This window comes from Zootoca vivipara, chromosome 3 (assembly GCF_963506605.1).
Source record: "Zootoca vivipara chromosome 3, rZooViv1.1, whole genome shotgun sequence".
NCBI lineage: Eukaryota > Metazoa > Chordata > Lepidosauria > Squamata > Lacertidae > Zootoca > Zootoca vivipara.
This window is the reverse complement of record NC_083278.1, coordinates 86,894,110-86,913,105: the sequence shown is the minus strand read 5'-3', so window position 1 is coordinate 86,913,105 and position 18,996 is coordinate 86,894,110. Positions and strand designations below refer to the sequence as shown.

Sequence of the window (18,996 nt, the reverse complement as noted above, 5' to 3'; positions counted from 1 at the left end):
TAGCTTTTCTCTGCTAGAGCTCGTCTCCGCTGTTAAAACCAGGATCCTTTTTTGTTGTTGCTGCTGCTGGTAGCCAGAGATTGGCTTTTAACCCTTTCTGTGCTGTTTTTTCTGGCGCTTTGGCAGACTATGATTGGGTATAACAGCGTTTGTTTTTTAACCCACTCTGTGCTGGTTTTTTGTCGCTTTGGCAGACTATGTCAGTGCTGCGTGTTAGTTCCAGCGAAGGTATTATTTGTCATTTATTTCTGTTCTCTTTCCCCCCAAAAGCGCAGCAGCTTTGGGGCACCCCCCAAAAAAGCAAAGCAACTTTTGCACCCCCCAAAAAACCCTCCAAAACTTTGGTCAGCAGCTCCCCCCAAAAAAGCTCAATAACTCTGGGCACTTTGTGATAAATAAGGGTTTTTTGGTTTGGTTTGGTTAAATAATTAGTTTTTGGTTTATTAAATACAGTTATATATTACAATTATACATTTTTGTTATTTAAACTACTGTATAAATATCACAAAAATATGGTTATTTTCTCAAAGTGACACACCACCCGAGTTATGCTCGGTTTTTTGGCGAATTTTGACACACCAAGCCCAAAAGGTTGCTCATCACTGTTCTATATCAATCGGGGCTTTCTAGGGATGCAGATGGCACATAAATTGGTAAATTGTATCCAATGTTAGCCATGCTCAGAGTAGACCAACTGAAGTTAATTGAGTATGTCAAACTTTGGTTTACTCTAAGTAGAACTTAGATTAACACAACCATGTGTGTTAAACACTCTAAAACAGAGAAAGTCAAGTTACTTAATTCAGGAAAAAAGGGAAACTGGGTGTTGGGGGTGGGAGGTTAGACAGTTAATTGGCACCTCAAGCTGAAACAGCTTTATATTTCAAACCACATTCAAATCATGTACTACAAATTATCTAGGTCTCCTATTCCTAGTCCATTTTCTCCTTAAGGTCTATTGCCTCACTTTTCTGACTCTTTTTTTATATAATAAATGTTTATTCATTCGCATGATATAAGCTGAACCAATCTCCATGTTTCTGCCAACAGCATTTGAGCTCTTAACATATGGATCACTAATGGGTCATATTCACTTGCTTTCCCTTCAAAACATCTCCAGTACAATTAAATGATCCAATTAAAGCTTAAAGCCAACAATAATATTTTTAAATACGGTAGTATTTTCCATTCATTTTTAAGATACCTACATTCCTATGTAAGCCATGGTTATTATAATGCAGCCTACCCCAACTAGGTGCACTCTGGTTATTTTGGACTACATTTCTCAGCATTCCTCATGGCTGCCCATGCAGACTGGGGCTGACAGGAACTGTAGTACAACACTGTTCTGGAAAACACCAGGTTAGGGAAGGCTGTTCTAATATTTCCACATTCCCAGCATGGATTTGACACATTTGTATGCATTAGGGGTAGGGAACCTCAAGCCCATGGGCAGAACATACCCCCCCCCCGACCTCACTACCACCCCACTATTCTCTCCAGCCCACACCCCTCATTGGCCCTGCTTTGCACCCTCATTGAGTATTTTTCTTATGAACTCTGGCTTTTCTGGATGGATGATGAAGAAGAGATAGGTGTGTGAGTGTCAATGTTAGAAACTGAGATATGAAAGTTAAGAGCTAAATAGCATCTTAAATCTAGGTTATGCACACAACATCGGAATGTCTAGGTGCACTTTTTATAACAAGAATACAAAGCTGAAAATGAATGAATTGCAGCTAAAAATCTTATGTTCACTTTTCACAAAGCTATGCTTCCCATGTCCGCCCCACATATTCTTATGAGGGTCCCTTCTGATGTCTTCAGAGAGTGGCTAGAAGTGGAGATAGAAAAAGATCTTCCTTTCCTTCCACTCTGCAAACAGGCCCTGGATTTTCCCTACATCCGCTTTATTCATATAAATGTCCGGAGGCCCATCCGTAACACGAAACTGATGCAAACCAAAGTGCTGCATCTGTGCACGAGGCGTGATTTAGCGCTTCTGCTCATGCATGAGCGACGAAACCCAGAAGTAACCCATTCCGGTACTTCCTGGTTGCTGCAGGACACACGAAAACACATAACCTGAAGCGGACGCAACATGAGGTATGACTGTATCTTGTTGGCACCACAATTAACACGTATTAAAGGCCTACATAAAGAAGGCTGATCGCCAAAGAATTGATGCTTTTGAATTATGGTGCTGGAGGAGACTCTTGAGAGTCCCATGGACTGCTAGAAGATCAAACCTATCCATTCTTAAGGAAATCAGCCCTGAGTGCTCCCTGGAAGGACAGATTGTGAAGCTGAGGCTCCAATACTTTGGCCACCTCATGAGAAGAGAAGAATCCTTGGAAAAGACCCTGATGTTGGGAAAGATGGAGGGCACTAGGAGAAGGGGACGTCAGAGGACAAGATGGTTGGACAGTGTTCTCGAAGCTACGAACATGAGTTTGACCAAACTGCGGGAGGCAGTGCAAGACAGGAGTGCCTGGCGTGCTATGGTCCATGGGGTCACAAAGAGTCGGACACGACTAAACGACTAAACAACAACAACAAAGGCCTACACAACTGAGATACACAACTGAGATACACAACAGAGATACCCAACTTGAGTTTCCAGTTTGCAAACCTAACATTTAAGGCTCCTTCAATGATCCTACTCCAAAATTTGTTTTGATTTTAAGCATCACTGTGAGTCTGAGGTAGATAACACTTTAACACCCACTACTTAAACCATCATAACTAACTGGCTAGTATTTTTCGAATTAAAAGCGCATCATACATTAAAATTACATTAAACAAGGCAACTAAAACTAACAAAACAAGTTGGGTTTAAAGGGGGGGGAGTTCAGGTACCCAATCCATGCATGTTTTACTTGGGAAGAAGTCCCATTGAACTTGGATGGTATTTACTTCTGAGTAACAGTGGGAATTCCTGCCCACCTAGCAGTTCGAAAGCATGTCAAAGTGCAAGTAGATAAATAGCCTTCTCTGACGGGAAGGTAAACAGCATTTCCGTGCACTGCTCTGCTTCGCCAGAAGCGGCTTAGTCATGCTGGCCACATGACCTGGAAGCTGTACGCCGGCTTCCTCGTCCAATAGAGCGAGATGAGCGCCGCAAGCCCAGAGTCGGTCACAACTGGATCTAATGGTCAGGGGTCCCTTTACCTTTAACAATGGGAATATTAATCTGAAATCTTAGGTGCAGTACTGCTCCCAGAGCTCAGAAACTGCCCATGTTTATGAAATTCCCTGTCGCAAAACGTGCCTAGAACAGTGGGAGTTTCAAATGTTGGCAAGTGTGTGCAGAAACTAGTCTATAGTACAAAAGATAAAATTTACATTGAAATCACTGCCTACTGGCATGTGATGCGCAGAAGGTTGCTAAGATGGGAATGCAGCCCTCAGGCTGAAGAAAGGTTCCGTGTGCCTGGCATAAAGTGACAGTTTTATCAGAATGCAATACTTTTCATCCTGTGCTTGCCCTGCAAGAGGTCTGTAGGGCAACAACAGGAGAATGGGCCTTTTCAGCTGTGCCTCCCCACTTGCAGAATGCTCTCTCCTAAGGAGGCTCACCTGGTACCTTTGTTTACATACCTTTAGATGTCAGTCCTCCTCTCCCAGGCCTTTATTTACTTAGCCAATTGATGGCCTTTTAAACAGTAAGGAGGGTATTATTTTTGTTTGTTGCTATGGTATATATTTCTGTGTTTTTATATTATAAACTGCTCTATGGTTGAAGGGCAGTATATGTAATTAATAGTAACAATTACAATACTACATTGGGAAAGAGCTTTATTGATACTTCTTTATTATTATTAAAATAATTTATATTCTGCTCTTCATTTTGAGAAGAAATGCTACAGCAATTTCTTTATAGAAATGACAAGAAAGCTTGTATAGCAATATAAAATCCTAGGAATTTAGGTATATACCTATAAATTTATGTACAGTATATAAATTGCAGGTATATAAACCTACAACAGTTACTAGGCTGCACAAACTTTTAGGGGGGAAGGCAGAGAATGAATAAGGAATTCCGCTGCTACAATAGCAGTCCACCATGTTGCTAATGTTGGGTGCTGAAGAGGGAGATCCTTCCCTGACCCAGCATTAGAAGCCTCCTTGGTTTCAACACTGGGTGAAGAAGAAGAAGAAGAAGAAGAAGAAGAAGAAGAAGAAGAAGAAGAAGAAGAAGAAGAAGAAGAAGAAGTGTGTTCCATTCCTCCTTCACCTGCCTGCCTGCACACCTGCATGAAATGTTTTGTCACCCATGGCTACCAGGCTAGTATTTAAACACAAGGCTATATAACATTTAAAAACTCAAAATAATATGTAAAAGAAAAGCCCCTCCTTTAACTTTTATAAGTAGTGATCACTGGGCGGGGGAAGGGAGGAAGAATGTTTGCCTTGAGGTTAAGAACTCTTCTTCCTGTGTTATGCAGCTTCCCCCCTCCCCCCCAGGAATAAACCATTTACCTATTCCAATTCTCTAGAACTGAATCAATAACAAATTCTCCCTCACATGCACATACACATCCCTCCAATATAATGAAATATTCAGTTTCAGGTCTGGATGCTGGTCAAGAATCAAGTCATATCCTGCTCAGTTGTTTTCCTAAACTAAGAAGCCCCACTTCAGTTTTTCCTCACAGATGATGCTCCAACCAACTTCTCAAAACGTTTTGGCCGGCCTTTTCTTGCACTTTTTCCTGCTCTACAATATCTTTTCTAAGATATGGTAGTTTACAGTTCTGGTTGCCACAAACCATGCCTCAGAAATACTGAAAATGCATTTTCCAGCTAATAATCAACAGTATCGTCTTACTTTGAAGCTCATCTCACCATAACAGCATTGTCAAACAACATGAATTAAAATGCCATCACCAGTCTGAATTACATAAAGAAAATCCTTAAAACTAAAAATCTTCTTTATCCAGGCTGCTCCTCACAGTATAGTATACCAGTAGAACAGGAAGTTAAATGTGAAAAGTAAACTAAATTCAGACAAAGGAAGCCCATCCAGTATTTTGAAAACTCAGAAATGGTTCTATCAAAACCAGGCTTTGAAACAGCAGTATCTATGTCGAAGCAAGGCTGCACTGTCTACAGTTTGCAGTTATAGCTCACAAGTAAATCCAAAACCTGAAATGTCAGTATAGTCATCCTCCAGTTTATCTGATACATACAACTGGCAACCAAATCGTAAGTATACTGGCATCAATCCAGAAAATTCCAAGTGTTCAGAACACTGTCTGTCTGGTAGTATAGTCACAGAGCTGAAGAGCAGAAACCCTTTGCAACCCCACTAAGTTCTCAGGCAAGAGTTGTCAAGATGATATGCCTTTATTTACTCCCGGATCTGGCTGCTTCTCTCTACTCCCCTTTCCCATTATAGTTAATTATTATTAAAATGTCTCACCTCAGAGAGCCTTACCCCTGCTTGCACACCAAGCAGTTGTGACGGGCTTCTTGGCGGAGCCCCTAGTAATAATAAAAAAATATGGGTGGTGCCAATACAGTGATGCTGCCCACTGCTAAACACTCATTGCAGATTACAAAGATTTTGCTCCTGTACAGCAGGCACTCTACCATTAGAGTAGATACATGTGTGAAAAACTATTTTCACATGGAGATAACCATCAGTGGATGTGAGACAAAGCTTGCTGTACAAAAGTGACATTACATTTCACAATCCTATAGTTACACTACCGTATATTTTCAACAGTTCTGTTTTGCTGTATCAGTAACATTAGCACAATATAGTGTCAGCTTATCTGTATTAAAACTAAACTACAAGACTGACTTACTGTACAAATGACTTCATAAATATTTCAAAAAGGATTCAGATTACTAATACGGTATGTATTAAATTTGTATATTGCCTTCCATCCGAAGATCACAGGGAGGTTCACAACATAAAAATACAAAATGAATTGGATGTCTGCAGGTTCCTTCACTATATGTTTTTAAAACTATTTTAAATAATGTAACAGTCTTGAAAAGATACCCACAAAAGTTACTACACTGGTGAGGCCTGGCACAAGGAAGACAGGCAATTCCTTTTTCCCTGCAGCAGTCTAATGCATTTCTATGCTAGGCACTTAGGAGGGGCTGAGTCCCTCCCCGACTAGCCTGCTCACTGTCCTGCACACAATTCCTTCTCACCTACAGAAACCAAACTTGTGCTTTCACACATTGTGAAAACCACCAAGTTTTACAGACATCTTTATAACCACGGAAACAATAAGCAAGATTTTAAGGGGGGGGGAGAGACCAGAACTAGGTATGTTCATCAGTGTTTGGGGGGGGGGAGTAGGAAAGGCACATGGATTTGATTTCTAAATATATTTCAACAGCTGCAGGAGAAAGAAAAAAGTTTAGAGTCAAGCCCACATTTAATATCACAAAGCACTGACAAAGCACAAACAAACAAACCCATACTAACACTATGACAAGAAAGCAGTCGCAGGACACTGGATTATCAAGCAGTAAAGTCAGGTGGAATTTTTAAACAAAAAACAGCCTCAGAAAGAGAATTCCGGGTTCTGGGTTAACCTGTAGTTTATAAATATGAAGTTACAGTATGTACATATATATCCACAAGGGCAGAGGAGTGCTAAGAGACTGACAGGGACTGAAGCGATGGGGGTGGGAGGGATGAGACTGCAAAGGGAAACCTCGTACTTCTACCTACGCTTTTCTACCTCACCCGCCGTAGTAAGTTATGGGAGCGAGAGGTACTGGCGGCGAGAGCGTTTATTCCTCCGGAGACCCGGGGGGGGGGGTATGGAGGAAAAAGATAAAGACACCCAACTTTAATTAAAGTACCCAGCGATTACCACCGCTTGCTTCCACGCCCCCAATTAGGGCAAGGATAACAAACGCCTAAATGAGCTTATTAAATGAGGTTATTAGGCGGGGGGGGGGAGGCAGGCGGCTGTTCTCACGGCACGGGATTCACACGACCAAGGACAGCCCCAATACACTCTTTTCTCAGGCGCCCGCGGAGTCCGCCCCACCAACCCGGCAAGACTCCCGTTTAGGAGGAAGAACTTTGCTCGCCCCGGTTTAGAAATGCCCCTCTCCCCGGTCTCCCCGCTCGGGCCTCCGCGCCCCGCTGCCTCCGAGGAGGAGGAGGGTTGAGCGCTCACCTTCCAGCAGCCTGGTGATAAGACTATCCACATTCAGCTCCCCGTCCGCCATTTTGTAGCTAATGGACTCAGTCCCGGGCGGGGACGGAGAGAGACGGCGCTTCGGCGAGGAGGCGGTGGCGGCAACGAAAGCAACAGCGTCTCGTCAAGGACCCTCCTCCCGCCGCCGCCGGCAACTCGCCCGAGCTCGGGACCTCAAAGCGCCCGGCCCAGCGTTGCAGGGAGGGAGGGGGGGTCTTCCCTCAACGCTCACTCGCTTTCCGGCTCCGGTGAAGAGGGAGGGAGAGAAAGAGGCACGAAACCGAGTCCGCCAATCCTCCTTCTCCTCCCCACCCTCCTGCCTGCCTTAGGCCCCGCCGCGCATGCGCCGCGAATTCTTTTCCACGATCCTTCCTCCCGCGCCTCTTGCCGCTGTTGCTTATACTCCAACAACAACTGCGCGGGAGTATCGGGTTCGGCTTTCAGAGAGGGCTGCGGAGCGGCGCCGGCCGAGGCAACAAGCGCGCAGGCGCGACGGTCTCGCGGAGCCTCTCGCCCGGACGCTCACGTGGGCGCGCACGCGCTTCACCCTGCGTGCCTGCTTGCCTTTCTTTTTCTTCTCTCTCTACCCCCCTTCCCCCCTCCCTTTTTCCACCCCGCTTGTGTCTCCTGGTAACCGGGCTGGGGCCTAGTGCTTAAATGCAAAGTGCAGCCTCTACGCCTGCTGCGCGCAGAACACCGCGCAGCTTTCCTCGAGCGCCGCGTATAATAGGAAAGAGAATCAGAATCATTGCTGCTCTTTCCTCATCTACTGTTGCAGTTCGCGCGGAAAGGCAGCCGTGTGTGTGTGTGTAAACCCTACCAAATTCACAGAACAATAAGCAAGGGCCACACATTTAAAGAACACAACTTCCCCGAAAAGAATCCTGGGAACTGTAGTCGTCCCCACAGAACTGTGCCCCTTTAACAGGCTACTACAGCATGGGTGGTGCTGTGGGTTAAACCACAGAGCCTAGGGCTTGCCGATCAGGTCGGCGGTTCGAATCCCCATGAAAGGGTGAGCTCCCGTTGCTCGGTCCCTGCTCCTGACAACCTAGCAGTTCAAAAGCACGTCAAAGTGCAAGTAGATAAATAGGTACCGCTCCAAGCGGGAAGGTAAACGGCATTTCCGTGCGCTGCTCTGGTTCGCCAGAAGCAACTTAGTCATGCTGGCCACATGACCCGGAAGCTGTACGCCGGCTCCCTCGGCCAATAATGCGAGATGAGCGCCACAACCCCAGAGTCGGTCACGACTGGACCTAATGGTCAGGGGTCCCTTTACCTTTTAAGTTGACCATCGCTGCATTCTGTGGGAGGGAGTTCCATAGGTTTGAAATCCTGAATGTTCTAGCACGCAGCTTCATTGGAACTGGACCTAATGGTCAGGGGTCCCTTTACCTTTACCTTTACAGCATGGGTAGGCAAACTAAGACCCGGGGGCAGCATCTGGCCCAATTGTCTTCTAAATTGGGCCAGCAGACAGTCCAGGGAATCAGCGTGTTTTGACATGAGTAGAATGTGTGCTTTTATTTAAAATGCATCTCTGGGTTATTTGTGGGGCATAGGAATTCGTTCTATATTTTTTCCAAAATATAGTCCGTCCCCCCACAAATTCGGAGGGACAGTGGACCAGTCCCCTGCTGAAAAAGTTTGCCGACACCTGGGCTACAGAGACCAGTATCCTTTGGGGGAATTGAACGTGCACTGAATCTGGTTTAAATGTATGGTGTTGCCCTGTCCCGAGTTTCCCAGTTCTCATTTCCAAAACTTGCTTACTATTTTTATGACAAGTTTTATTGGTACCAATAAAGGTATTCCCCAACCTGGATTTGGCAATTCTGCTTAGGGTCCCCATGGGTTCACTGTATTTGTGCAGCCTGCTGTCGGAATGGAAGGTGATCGACAAGTGTGAAAAAGGGTGTGCGGTCAATGTGCATACTGTTTTCTACCTTCTACAGATAATTTCTGTAGAAGAATAAAAGTGGGAGCCCTTTATGCAAGACACACTTGCTTGGCTTGGAGGAATATACATATTTTAAAGTTCATTTTGAGTGTTCTTTTGGGTAAGTCTGGTATATCAGAAAGCCTATAGATACCGTGTTTCTCCGAAAATAAGACACCGTTTTATATTTATTTTTCCTCAATAAAACACACTATGGCTTATTTACAGGGGATGTCTTATTTTTTTCCTCCTCCTGCCGCGGCCCGCATTGCTGCTACGCCTATCACTATGTCTTATTTTCTGGGTATGGCTTATATTCCTTGAATGCTTAAAATCCTGCTATGGCTTATTTTATGACTATGTCTTAAAATAGGGGAAACGGTGATATGCTGCAGTCCTGGGTGAGGTTTTTAAACCCTTTCACCACCATCCAAAGTGTGGTGGTGACTAGGTTTGCCCCTGTCAACAGTGCCCCCCCCCCAAAAAAATTGCATGGCTTTCAGCGCCTTGGCTGTGACAGCAGCCCTGCAGAACCCCGTCTCCTCCCCAGTCAGCCGGCAGGGGGGCTGGCAGTTATTTTTGTGCAGCAGGTCTCTCTGTGAGGTCACTGCTACTTGGCCCTCCATTCCTCTGCTCCCCCTGTGTGCCCTAAGAGTGGCCTTTCAGCTGCTGTGACTGAGAAACGTCACGTGAGGCTCTTAATTTAGCACAGCCACAGCCAAGTTGCTTTCCCCTGGTTTCTTTCCCACCTTGACCAATTTCCAAGGCATGATGCATGTTTACCCCAGAGAGCAAGGGCCATTGACTTAAGGAGGGTTTACTTCTGAGTAAGGTGTGCACTGGGTGCAACCTTCAAGTTAGTGCCTTCCTGCTCATGCAGCTGTTCCCCCATAAAAAATAAAACTGAAGACATAATTCAACAGAACCATAGATTAACCAACTGATACAAATAAGATGCTGTTGTTATTTAGTTGTTTAGTCGTGTCCGACTCTTCATGATGACCAGAGCATAAAGCAGATACAAAAAAATGAGAATAGACTGTGTCGTCTGCAAAACATATAACCAAGATTCAGGGTTACAAATATTTCCAAATGAAATGATATCTTGAAGAAATAAAATTCTGTTTCACAACTGTTTAATTTTTATTTATTTGTAATTGATGCATTTTGTTTTATTGTTTGTTGATATTTTGTTGGTACTATGTTGCAATGCTTTGTGTGAAATAAATGTTTGAATTTTGTTAATTAATTTTGGTTGAATTGTTACAGGATGACAATGTGATTTCTTCTGTATATTTTGACATTTCTGTGGGTTGTAAACCATCCTGAGTACTTCTCTTTTGTCACAAGTAGCAGCAGTGTCTTCCACAGAGGAGATACCTGGCAAATATGCAAACTAGATTGTAACCTGGGTGGCTATAAGCTCCCAATTTCAGATAAATTCCAATTATAACCAGGGAAGGCAATGAGAAGCATGGCCATTATTTTTTATGAATACAAATGCTCCAGTTCACTTATTGCCACTGCAAGCCAAACATTATGATTTATTATTCCTTGCAGAACCAATGCCAGGGCACATAGAACAGGCGAATAGAAACTGCAATGTAGAGAGAGGCTTCCTATGTTTGCATTGTCCTAATGACCACATGTCATGGGCTGGAAGAGTACAGTGGCCCCATTCTTAATCTGTGTTCTGACTGCTCCTGCAGTAGTGCAGTGAGGCAGGGACTATGGGGACAAAGCACCACCATCATTTATCTCTCGGAAGGGGCACTGACCATCTCCAGAGGTACTATTTGCCAATCATCTGCCTACCGAATAAATAAGCTTTTCTCCAAGAAAAGTAGCAAATAAACTAAGCTGAGGAAGAGGCAGGTTGAAGAAGAAAATGAAATGGGGCAGTGATCACAAGGTATACCTGAGGAAAGGTGTGCCTGAGATGGTTGATTTACCATATTTTGTTCCTTGAATTGCAGGCTTTCACTTATACAAAAGTATTGCTCTCCATGTTAAGCAGCTAAAATCTGAACTCCCCCCACCCTGCTCAGCTCAGCTCTGCTCTACCAGCCCCAGTAGCTCCTGTAATATATTTGGTCTGTTGCTGTGTGCTGTCTGTTTCTCTTGCTGCGAGTGCTGCTGACGCATTTGGCCATCTGACCATAATTTAGCATCCCCCCAGCTGTCTCTGCTTTTCCTTATTTCTTTTCCTTCTGCATCTTTGTTCTTTTCCCCAATATCATCCTTTCCCTTTCTCTTAAGCCTGGCTTGTCATGGATGAAAGCAAAGGTTCCAGGTTACCGCTTAGGCCAGGACATTGCAGTTCTGCTGCTGCATCCTACGGTATATGCTGCCATTTTTGATAAAACATTGCTGGCATATCACTAATAGGATGACCAAGAAGACAGGGTTTCTGGACTTGAAATAATTGGGTAGCAGGGAGGGCTTTCAGACAGCACAGCTTTCCTCACCTCTGCGTGATAAGCTGCACCTAATTAAGTTCCATCTTCTACACAACTGTTAAGTTACAAAGCAAAGGGGGATGTGGTTCTCTACTTCTTTATCCATCACAAGGGTTGGCAAAGAAATGACCCCATGAATCACTTGTTGAAGCTATTCTACACTGATTATCAGCATCTGAGGACTGGTGCTGACTTATACGCTTCTTTATTCCTCCAGTGCCTCTTGCGTCTGCTGTTAGAGCCAGAAGCTACAAGACACAGCAATTGTAGTCAGGGTTTTTTTCAGCTGGAACTCGCTGCAACTCCATTCTAGCACCTCTCAGGTGGGCACCATTGGCATTTTAAGAGAACGAGGGAGGCGTTCATGGTGGGTTCTGGCACCTCTAGAAAAACAGTACTGGCTGTAGTAGCCCAGGGCCATCTACCACAAACTGTTAGATGGTAAAAACAATTATAAATAGTAAATAATAATAATATATTTGTACCCCCCCCCCTCCCCAGCCAGAGCTGGGCTCAGGGCGGCTAACATCATAAAACTAACACAGTATACAAAGAACTAAGAACATAAAAACAGGTGATCAATTAATTAAAATACATCTTTAAATTAGTTCAGAGCAAATTAAAATCTGGACAGATTATCAGTTTTAATGTGTTTTTAATTCCCTCTTGTCTTTGTTCCCCATTTCTTTCATTTTCTAATTACCAGCTCACCCTTTCACTCAGGACAAGAAGGGTCCTGTGAAATGAATAGACTAAATATGAAATAATAACCATGGTAAAAGGTAAAAAACCATGAAACACTTGGGAAGCCTTAAACTCTCTGCATGATAAAATTTGAGACCCTAACTCAGAGCCTCACTGTTCCTAACAAAATGGATGATACCTCTTGTTTCTGACTGTCACTAGTTTCCAAAGCCTCATTTGTTTGTCAGACTTTTGTTGTCACAACCTTACTCTCTAGTTTCTGTGTTTCTGTGTTACCTGAGCATAACAAGTAGTACTAATTTCACAGGATTTTTTTTTTAAAAAAAACATCTCCAGGAGACCACATCATAAACAATGAAAAGCTCAGGTAAGTTGTGTACACTTGTGAAAATCACTGACTTCTCAATTTGCCATAACTAAGCTGTTTTAAAGTGTGATGAGGGTTTTTTAATAGAGAATGATACAATCTCTTGCCCAACAACCTTCCCCAAGTAAGGAGGGGGGGGTGCACTTTTGAAGAGCCAGTGAGATGTGGTTTGAGTGGGCAAGGAAGACCCAGGTTCAAATCCCAACTTAGCCTTTGAAGGTCACTGAGTGACCTTGGGCTGGTCATATCCTTCCAGCTTAGCCAAAACACTTCACTCCCACCTGATTTTCTCAAATACTTTGAGAACCAAGGTTTGCATTTAAAAACAACAACACTGAACTGAATATATGCTTGAGAGAGAGAAAAAAAGCCCACTATGAATACATAGGAAGCATTAACAAATTAGACTATGAATATTGGAATATGGAATTATTATGCATTTTAATAACATAATCACTCCACAGGCCCAAGTCATTTGAAACTCTGAGATGATTTGCAAGCATGATTAGTTAAATATGACTTACAGTCAAAAGAGGCAAGTTTTTTCATACATATCACACTGAACAAGAGATGTTGAAATGACTTGTCCATTACCCAAGGATGCACAGTGATTAACACCAGCAGTGCTACTGCAGATGCAACTATTGAGCATCAACTGTTTGTGACACAGCAATTTAGCCTGTTAATCCTAAAATCAGTGACTTGTCAAAGAGCAGTATGTAAGGCTTAAAATTAGGAAAAGCAAAATGCACATATATTCGTAAAATACCAAAGAAAAACTATTTTGTCTGAAAACAAATGAGGCTATCAATTAGTATGCAGGTGACACTGCCACAAGCTTTGAAACTGGAAAATCACAATGTTTATAACTTAATGCTTTTATAGAGCAAATTAAACGCTTCGTTAAGATTCAACAATTGAAACAAAACACACAAAAAGCGGGATAAAGGGTGAATGTAGATAAAGAAGATGAATCATTGGAATAAAGTAGGTGACACACTATAATGTTTTTATACCATGTTTTGGTTTTTAATTCTGACAAACGTGTTCTGTCTCCATAAACTTAAAATCTTAAGTTACACTTTGAAATAAAATCAAAAGGATTTTGAAGAGGCAAACATGAAAGCAACAAATTAATCAAATAACTCGACTCTTGCAGAGATGTAAGTGAATGCTAACACATTCTGGTTATCTCACTTTTGTGTTCTTTAACCCAGGGGATTTGGTTATGCTATCCTTTTGTTTAATTCTGCATGCAAGAGGGCATTTACAGCATACAAAACTGCAAAGTTGAAGGCAGTGGCGGAGCTTCATACTCTGGCACCGGGGGGCGGAGAGCAGGCGGGGGCGTGGCGCGCCACCTGCAGGGGCGGGGCACGTGTCCTGGGGCGTGGCATGCCGCCTGCAGGGGCGCGGCGCCCAGCACGGGCGGGGGAGCAGCCGCGATGGCACCCTACTGGGATCGCGCTGCCGGGGGCGGTGCGCTTTCCCCGCATTCATCTTCCTCCGCCAGTGGTTCAAGGTCTCCTTGTTAAAAAAACACACACCAACAACACCAGAGTGTGTTGTGTGTGGATCTGTACCAGCCTGCCCACTGACATACAGGAGGGTTTAAGGACCGTACACAAAAACTAGGAAATGTCTGGTATACTTCATAACAATATGTATTCTACCAAGTGTGGCCTAACATCTGTCTCTACAGTAAATTCATATTTGGCATTGGTAAATATACCATTATGCATGCTCCGATATCCAAATGGTGAGAGGCTTCAGCATGTACCATATCTTGGGTTCTGTTTCCTTGGGAATGACAGCCACTGATGGTGCTTCTGTGGTTCAAGGTTTCATTTCCAGGTATGTACAGGCAGAGGCAGATTTAGGGGAGCACTTCAGGGGGTGCTGCAACAGTGACAAACAATGGAAGGTGGCAGGGGGCGGAGTTTTAGCATCACACAGGGTGCCGCTGATATTTGAAAGCCCAAAGTTCACCAATAGTACAGGCTGAACATCGGATGGAAGGTCCAAAGAATTAGCACTAGCAGATCCTGTTCCCCATCAGATTTCTCAGGCATCGGTTCCTCCCTACTCCTACTAAAGCGAATGCAGTGGCATTGCACTTGTGTGCTTGGGGAATCATATTGATGGTTTTATAGCCAAAGCTGCTTCTCATACAAACCCAAATTATTCTGGTTGCCTTGGGGCAGGCATCCCCAAACTGCGGCCCTCCAGATGTTTTGGCCTACAATTCCCATGATCCCTAGCTAACAGGACCAGTGGTCGGGGAAGATGGGAATTGTAGTCCAAAACATCTGGAGGGCCGAAGTTTGGGGATGCCTGCCTTGGGGTGACAGGTGAGAAATGAAGGAGAGAGATCTCTTTGGCTGTGTACACAAGATACCTTTAAAGCACATTCAATGCACATTCTTCCCCTGAAAGAATTATTTAAGGGAAAGCATGTGCTTCAGATAAGCTTCAGTGGTGTCTGCTTGCCACGCAAGGATCAGGCAGTTGAGCCAAAGGGGGAGCCAGTGTGACTAGTTGTTAAAGTGTCAGGCTAGGACCTGGGAGACCAGGGTTCAAATCCCTGCTCAGCCATCAAACTCACTGGGTGTTCTTGGGCCTACCTACCTCACAGGATTGTTGGGAAATAAAATGGTGGTGTGTGTGTGTGTGTGTGTGTGTGTGTGTGTGTGTGCCACCTTGAGTTCCTTGAAGGATAGGTGGGATATAAATAGGATGAGAGAGAAACTGGAATGACAGCAGATTCTCCCATCCCAGCCTTTTTATTAATCTCATTTGCTCATTCAATTCTTATCCTGTTTCTTTGCCAAAACCTCTTGAAGTGGCTCCCAGTAAAACTTAATATGCAATCTGCAAAACAATATACAATAAAATGTTATAATACAACAGTTAAAAACAGTGATAAAACAAAAGTCTAGCAGTAAAAACCAGTGAACAACACAAGGCATTCATTCGGTCCAATTCAGGAGCAGCAAATGCTCTCTCTGGAGGGAGCTATATATCTAAACTGGAAGCCCCAGGAGTAGAGGGAAGACCCTCAGCTAGAAACAGCAATTATCATGTGTTTTATTGGCCCTGTTTAGGGTGACCATGTGTCCAGCTTTGCAGATGATATTCCTCGAATAGAAGGACTGCCAGAGGACAGTTCTTTGTTTGTTTGAAGGGCTGCCCAGTCCAAACCTATTTCAAAAATGAAGAACCCTGAAAAGGAAGAACAGGGGCTTTAAAGTTAGCATCTGAGCAACAAACCGAGCAGGGACACAGTTCACCTGGTCAGTCTCCTCCACTGTGATGAGACATATTTTTTATTTAACTATAGTAACTATTCCTTTAAAAAAAATACATTGTTTGTGTGTATATAATTTTATGCCAATATTTTCTTCTTTTGACAATGTTTAAGAGGCCAACCTAGTTTAGAATGCCCCCCATGAATCTTCCCATTGCTGTCCTCTGTACTACCAGGGATCAACACAGGGATAGTCAGAATAAAACACTGAAGAATGTGTGGCAGCCAGGGCATTTGACATTCAAGAAACTCTCCATCCAAAAGTGCCCCAATTATGGCACACTTCATGCACACATAATTTCATTTGCACAGACTCTTCAGAGATATTGTGGCTCCCATACTGAGATCCTACATTGCTGAGGACTATGAATGAAGTGATCTCATAGATGGGATACATTGCCCTGTCTCCCGGCTGGGCAATGATTGGATGTGAAAGATCCCATTAACTCAGTCCTGCCCATGTGATGGACATTATCACAAACCTGCTCCACTGGCGGAGATTGACCCCTCTCCTTCTGGGTCTTCTGAGGTCAGGCAAAAGCCTCTGCCTCTGAGGATTTATCATGGATTTGTGTCACTGTATCAGATCCCTATTGACTGTCTCTACTTCAAAGTAGGTATTCCACTTGGAAGCAATCTTAGGACGGTGCATGCTGGGTGCAGAGTTATGATACAAAGTTCAATTCAACGTGTTAGTGCTAGCACACAATGCCCTAAGTGGTTTGGGGCCCAAGTACTTAAGGGAGTGGCTCCCACAATATCAACCATCTTGTGAAAAGTGTGCTGGAGGTGCCACCTCTATATACCCCCCAGTTAACACTGCCCCATAAAGAGCCTTTTTGGTGGTGGCTCACTTTTTTGTGAAATGCCCCCCTGATGAGGTATATCTGTCGTCCTCATTATTAACTTTCATGAGAAATTTAAAGACATTCTTGTTTAGCCAGGGATTCAATGGCTGGTAGATTCTGATCATGCCAACCTTGAAATTAGTAATTGTGAGTGTATACGATTACTTTGAAATGTTGTTAGGTGTTCAAAATGGTTTTAGATGGTTTTTAATTGTTCTTAAAGATTTTAACCCAGGCTTCCTCAACCTTGACCCTCCAGATGTTTTTGGTCTACAACTCCCATGATCCCTAGCTAGCAGGACCAGTGGTCAGGGATGATGGGAATTGTAGTCTCAAAACATCTGGAGGGCCGAGGTTGAGGAAGCCTGTTTTAACCCCTTCATGGATCACTGCCTTGTTGTGGCGAAGGGGCTTGAATAATTCCAAGAAGCTATGAGCTATGCCATGCAGGGCCACCCAAGACGAACAGGTAATAGTTGAGAATTTAGATTAAATGTGATCCACCTGGAGAAGGAACTGGCAAACCAGTATTTTGCCAAGAAAACTCCATGGACATAAAAAAGGAGAGGTTTTGAGAAGAAAGTGAGAATTTCCAAGGCATGCTCTGGTTCATGGGGTCACGGAGAGTCAAACACGACTAACACTAAACAACAAATATTTTAAACATGTTCTTATTTTATTTTAAATTGTGTTGGTTTAACATTTTGATATTTACCACCTTGGACTCCTTTGGGAGGAAGGGCAAATTTATTTATTTATTTAAAAATAAATCAAAAAATGAATACAATACCTCAACTCCTAGAAAAGGCTATGTCTGGTTGGCTAAAGCCTGGTTGGCTAAAGTACTGAACTCTACACTGAATATTTTGTTGCAGGTGCCACTCCTCAGTGTGCTCTCTTGGTAATTTGTCAGCTTCCTTGGTAGCAACGCTGATTTTTAAAGGTGTGCTATTTTAACAGGCTCTCACATGGTGGGACCCCGTGGTGGTGTTTCTGGAAACAGTGACAACAAGAATGGAATAAGATGAAGGCAATAAGAAAGGGATATGGTCTGGAGGTGCATTTGCAGTGGAGCTGCGCAAAATGGGCCTCCCAAGATCATCCACCCTATTTGTAGGCAGAAAAATTGGAGGTGGTCATTTCCCAAAATGTTGTACTATTGGAAGGAGAAATTCTCTGCATTGCACAGGGTTGGACTAGATGACTCTCATGGCCCCTTCCAACTCTACACTTCTATGATTCTAACAGTGTCTCGGAAGTAGGACCACCATTAACATGGACAGTTGCTTATCTTCTTTTCTTTTATACAAATTGTTTCTTTTAGTTGCTGCAGCAGCATATGGAGGCACCCACAACTGCGTTGACAGACTTGCCGCCATGTCATACATCTCGCGGTGATCTGGACCAAACATCTTTCAGGGGCATCGTGGGTTGTACATGGTAGACACACACATGTTGTGGAAGAAAAGAACACAAGAAGCACAAAATATATAAACATTAAATGGTGGCTATACTAAACGAGTTCAGATTTCCTTTGGAATTCATGAAATGGGTTGATACATTATACAATTCGCCCACATCTAGAGTAAAAGTAAATGGCACGTTTCTGCCACTTTCTCACTGTTTGGAAAAACCAGACAAGGATGTCTACTTGCTGTTCCACAGTGGAATTTGCTGCCAAGGAGTGTGGTGGAGTCTCCTTCTTTGGAGGTCTTTAAGCAAAGGCTTGACAGCCATATGTCAGGAATGCTTTGATGGTGTTTCCTTCTTGGCAGGGGGTTGGACTGGATGGCCCCCATGGTCTCTTCCAACTCTATGATTCTATGCTTTTCAATACTTGTGTGGAACCCTTGGCTTGCACTATTAAACAACATATGGAGTAGTACATAATTCAGTTGAATATAAACTGGTTTTATTTGCCAATGATATTCTTTTGTTTCTTTCTAAACCTCTTATTACTATTCCTGTGTTGATGCAAAAAATAGATGCTTTACTAAAATACCAGGATACTCTACTAATTGGTCCAAATCAGAATTGATGCCAGTAGGTGAAAATACGGAACAATTCCATATTTGTTCCAAATCCATTAAATATTTAGATATATCTATACCAAAAGACCATTAGAAGGGCGACACTGGATCAGACTAAAGGCCCATCTAGTTCAGGCCCATCCTGTTATCAAAGTAGTGGTAC

General features: G+C 43.4%; 1 protein-coding gene across 1 annotated transcript in view; it reads right to left on the bottom strand.

The window, feature by feature from the left end:
• The window catches only part of PPP1CB (protein phosphatase 1 catalytic subunit beta), a 38,026-nt gene extending 30,422 nt beyond the window's left edge, over positions 1 to 7,604 (bottom strand). The window contains exon 1 of the mRNA XM_035111498.2: positions 7,158 to 7,604. Within this exon, the coding sequence (XP_034967389.1) occupies positions 7,158 to 7,209 (52 nt within the window). The 5' untranslated portion in view covers positions 7,210 to 7,604. The remainder of the gene's footprint in view (positions 1 to 7,157) is intronic.
• Between the last annotated feature and the right edge of the window lie 11,392 nt (positions 7,605 to 18,996).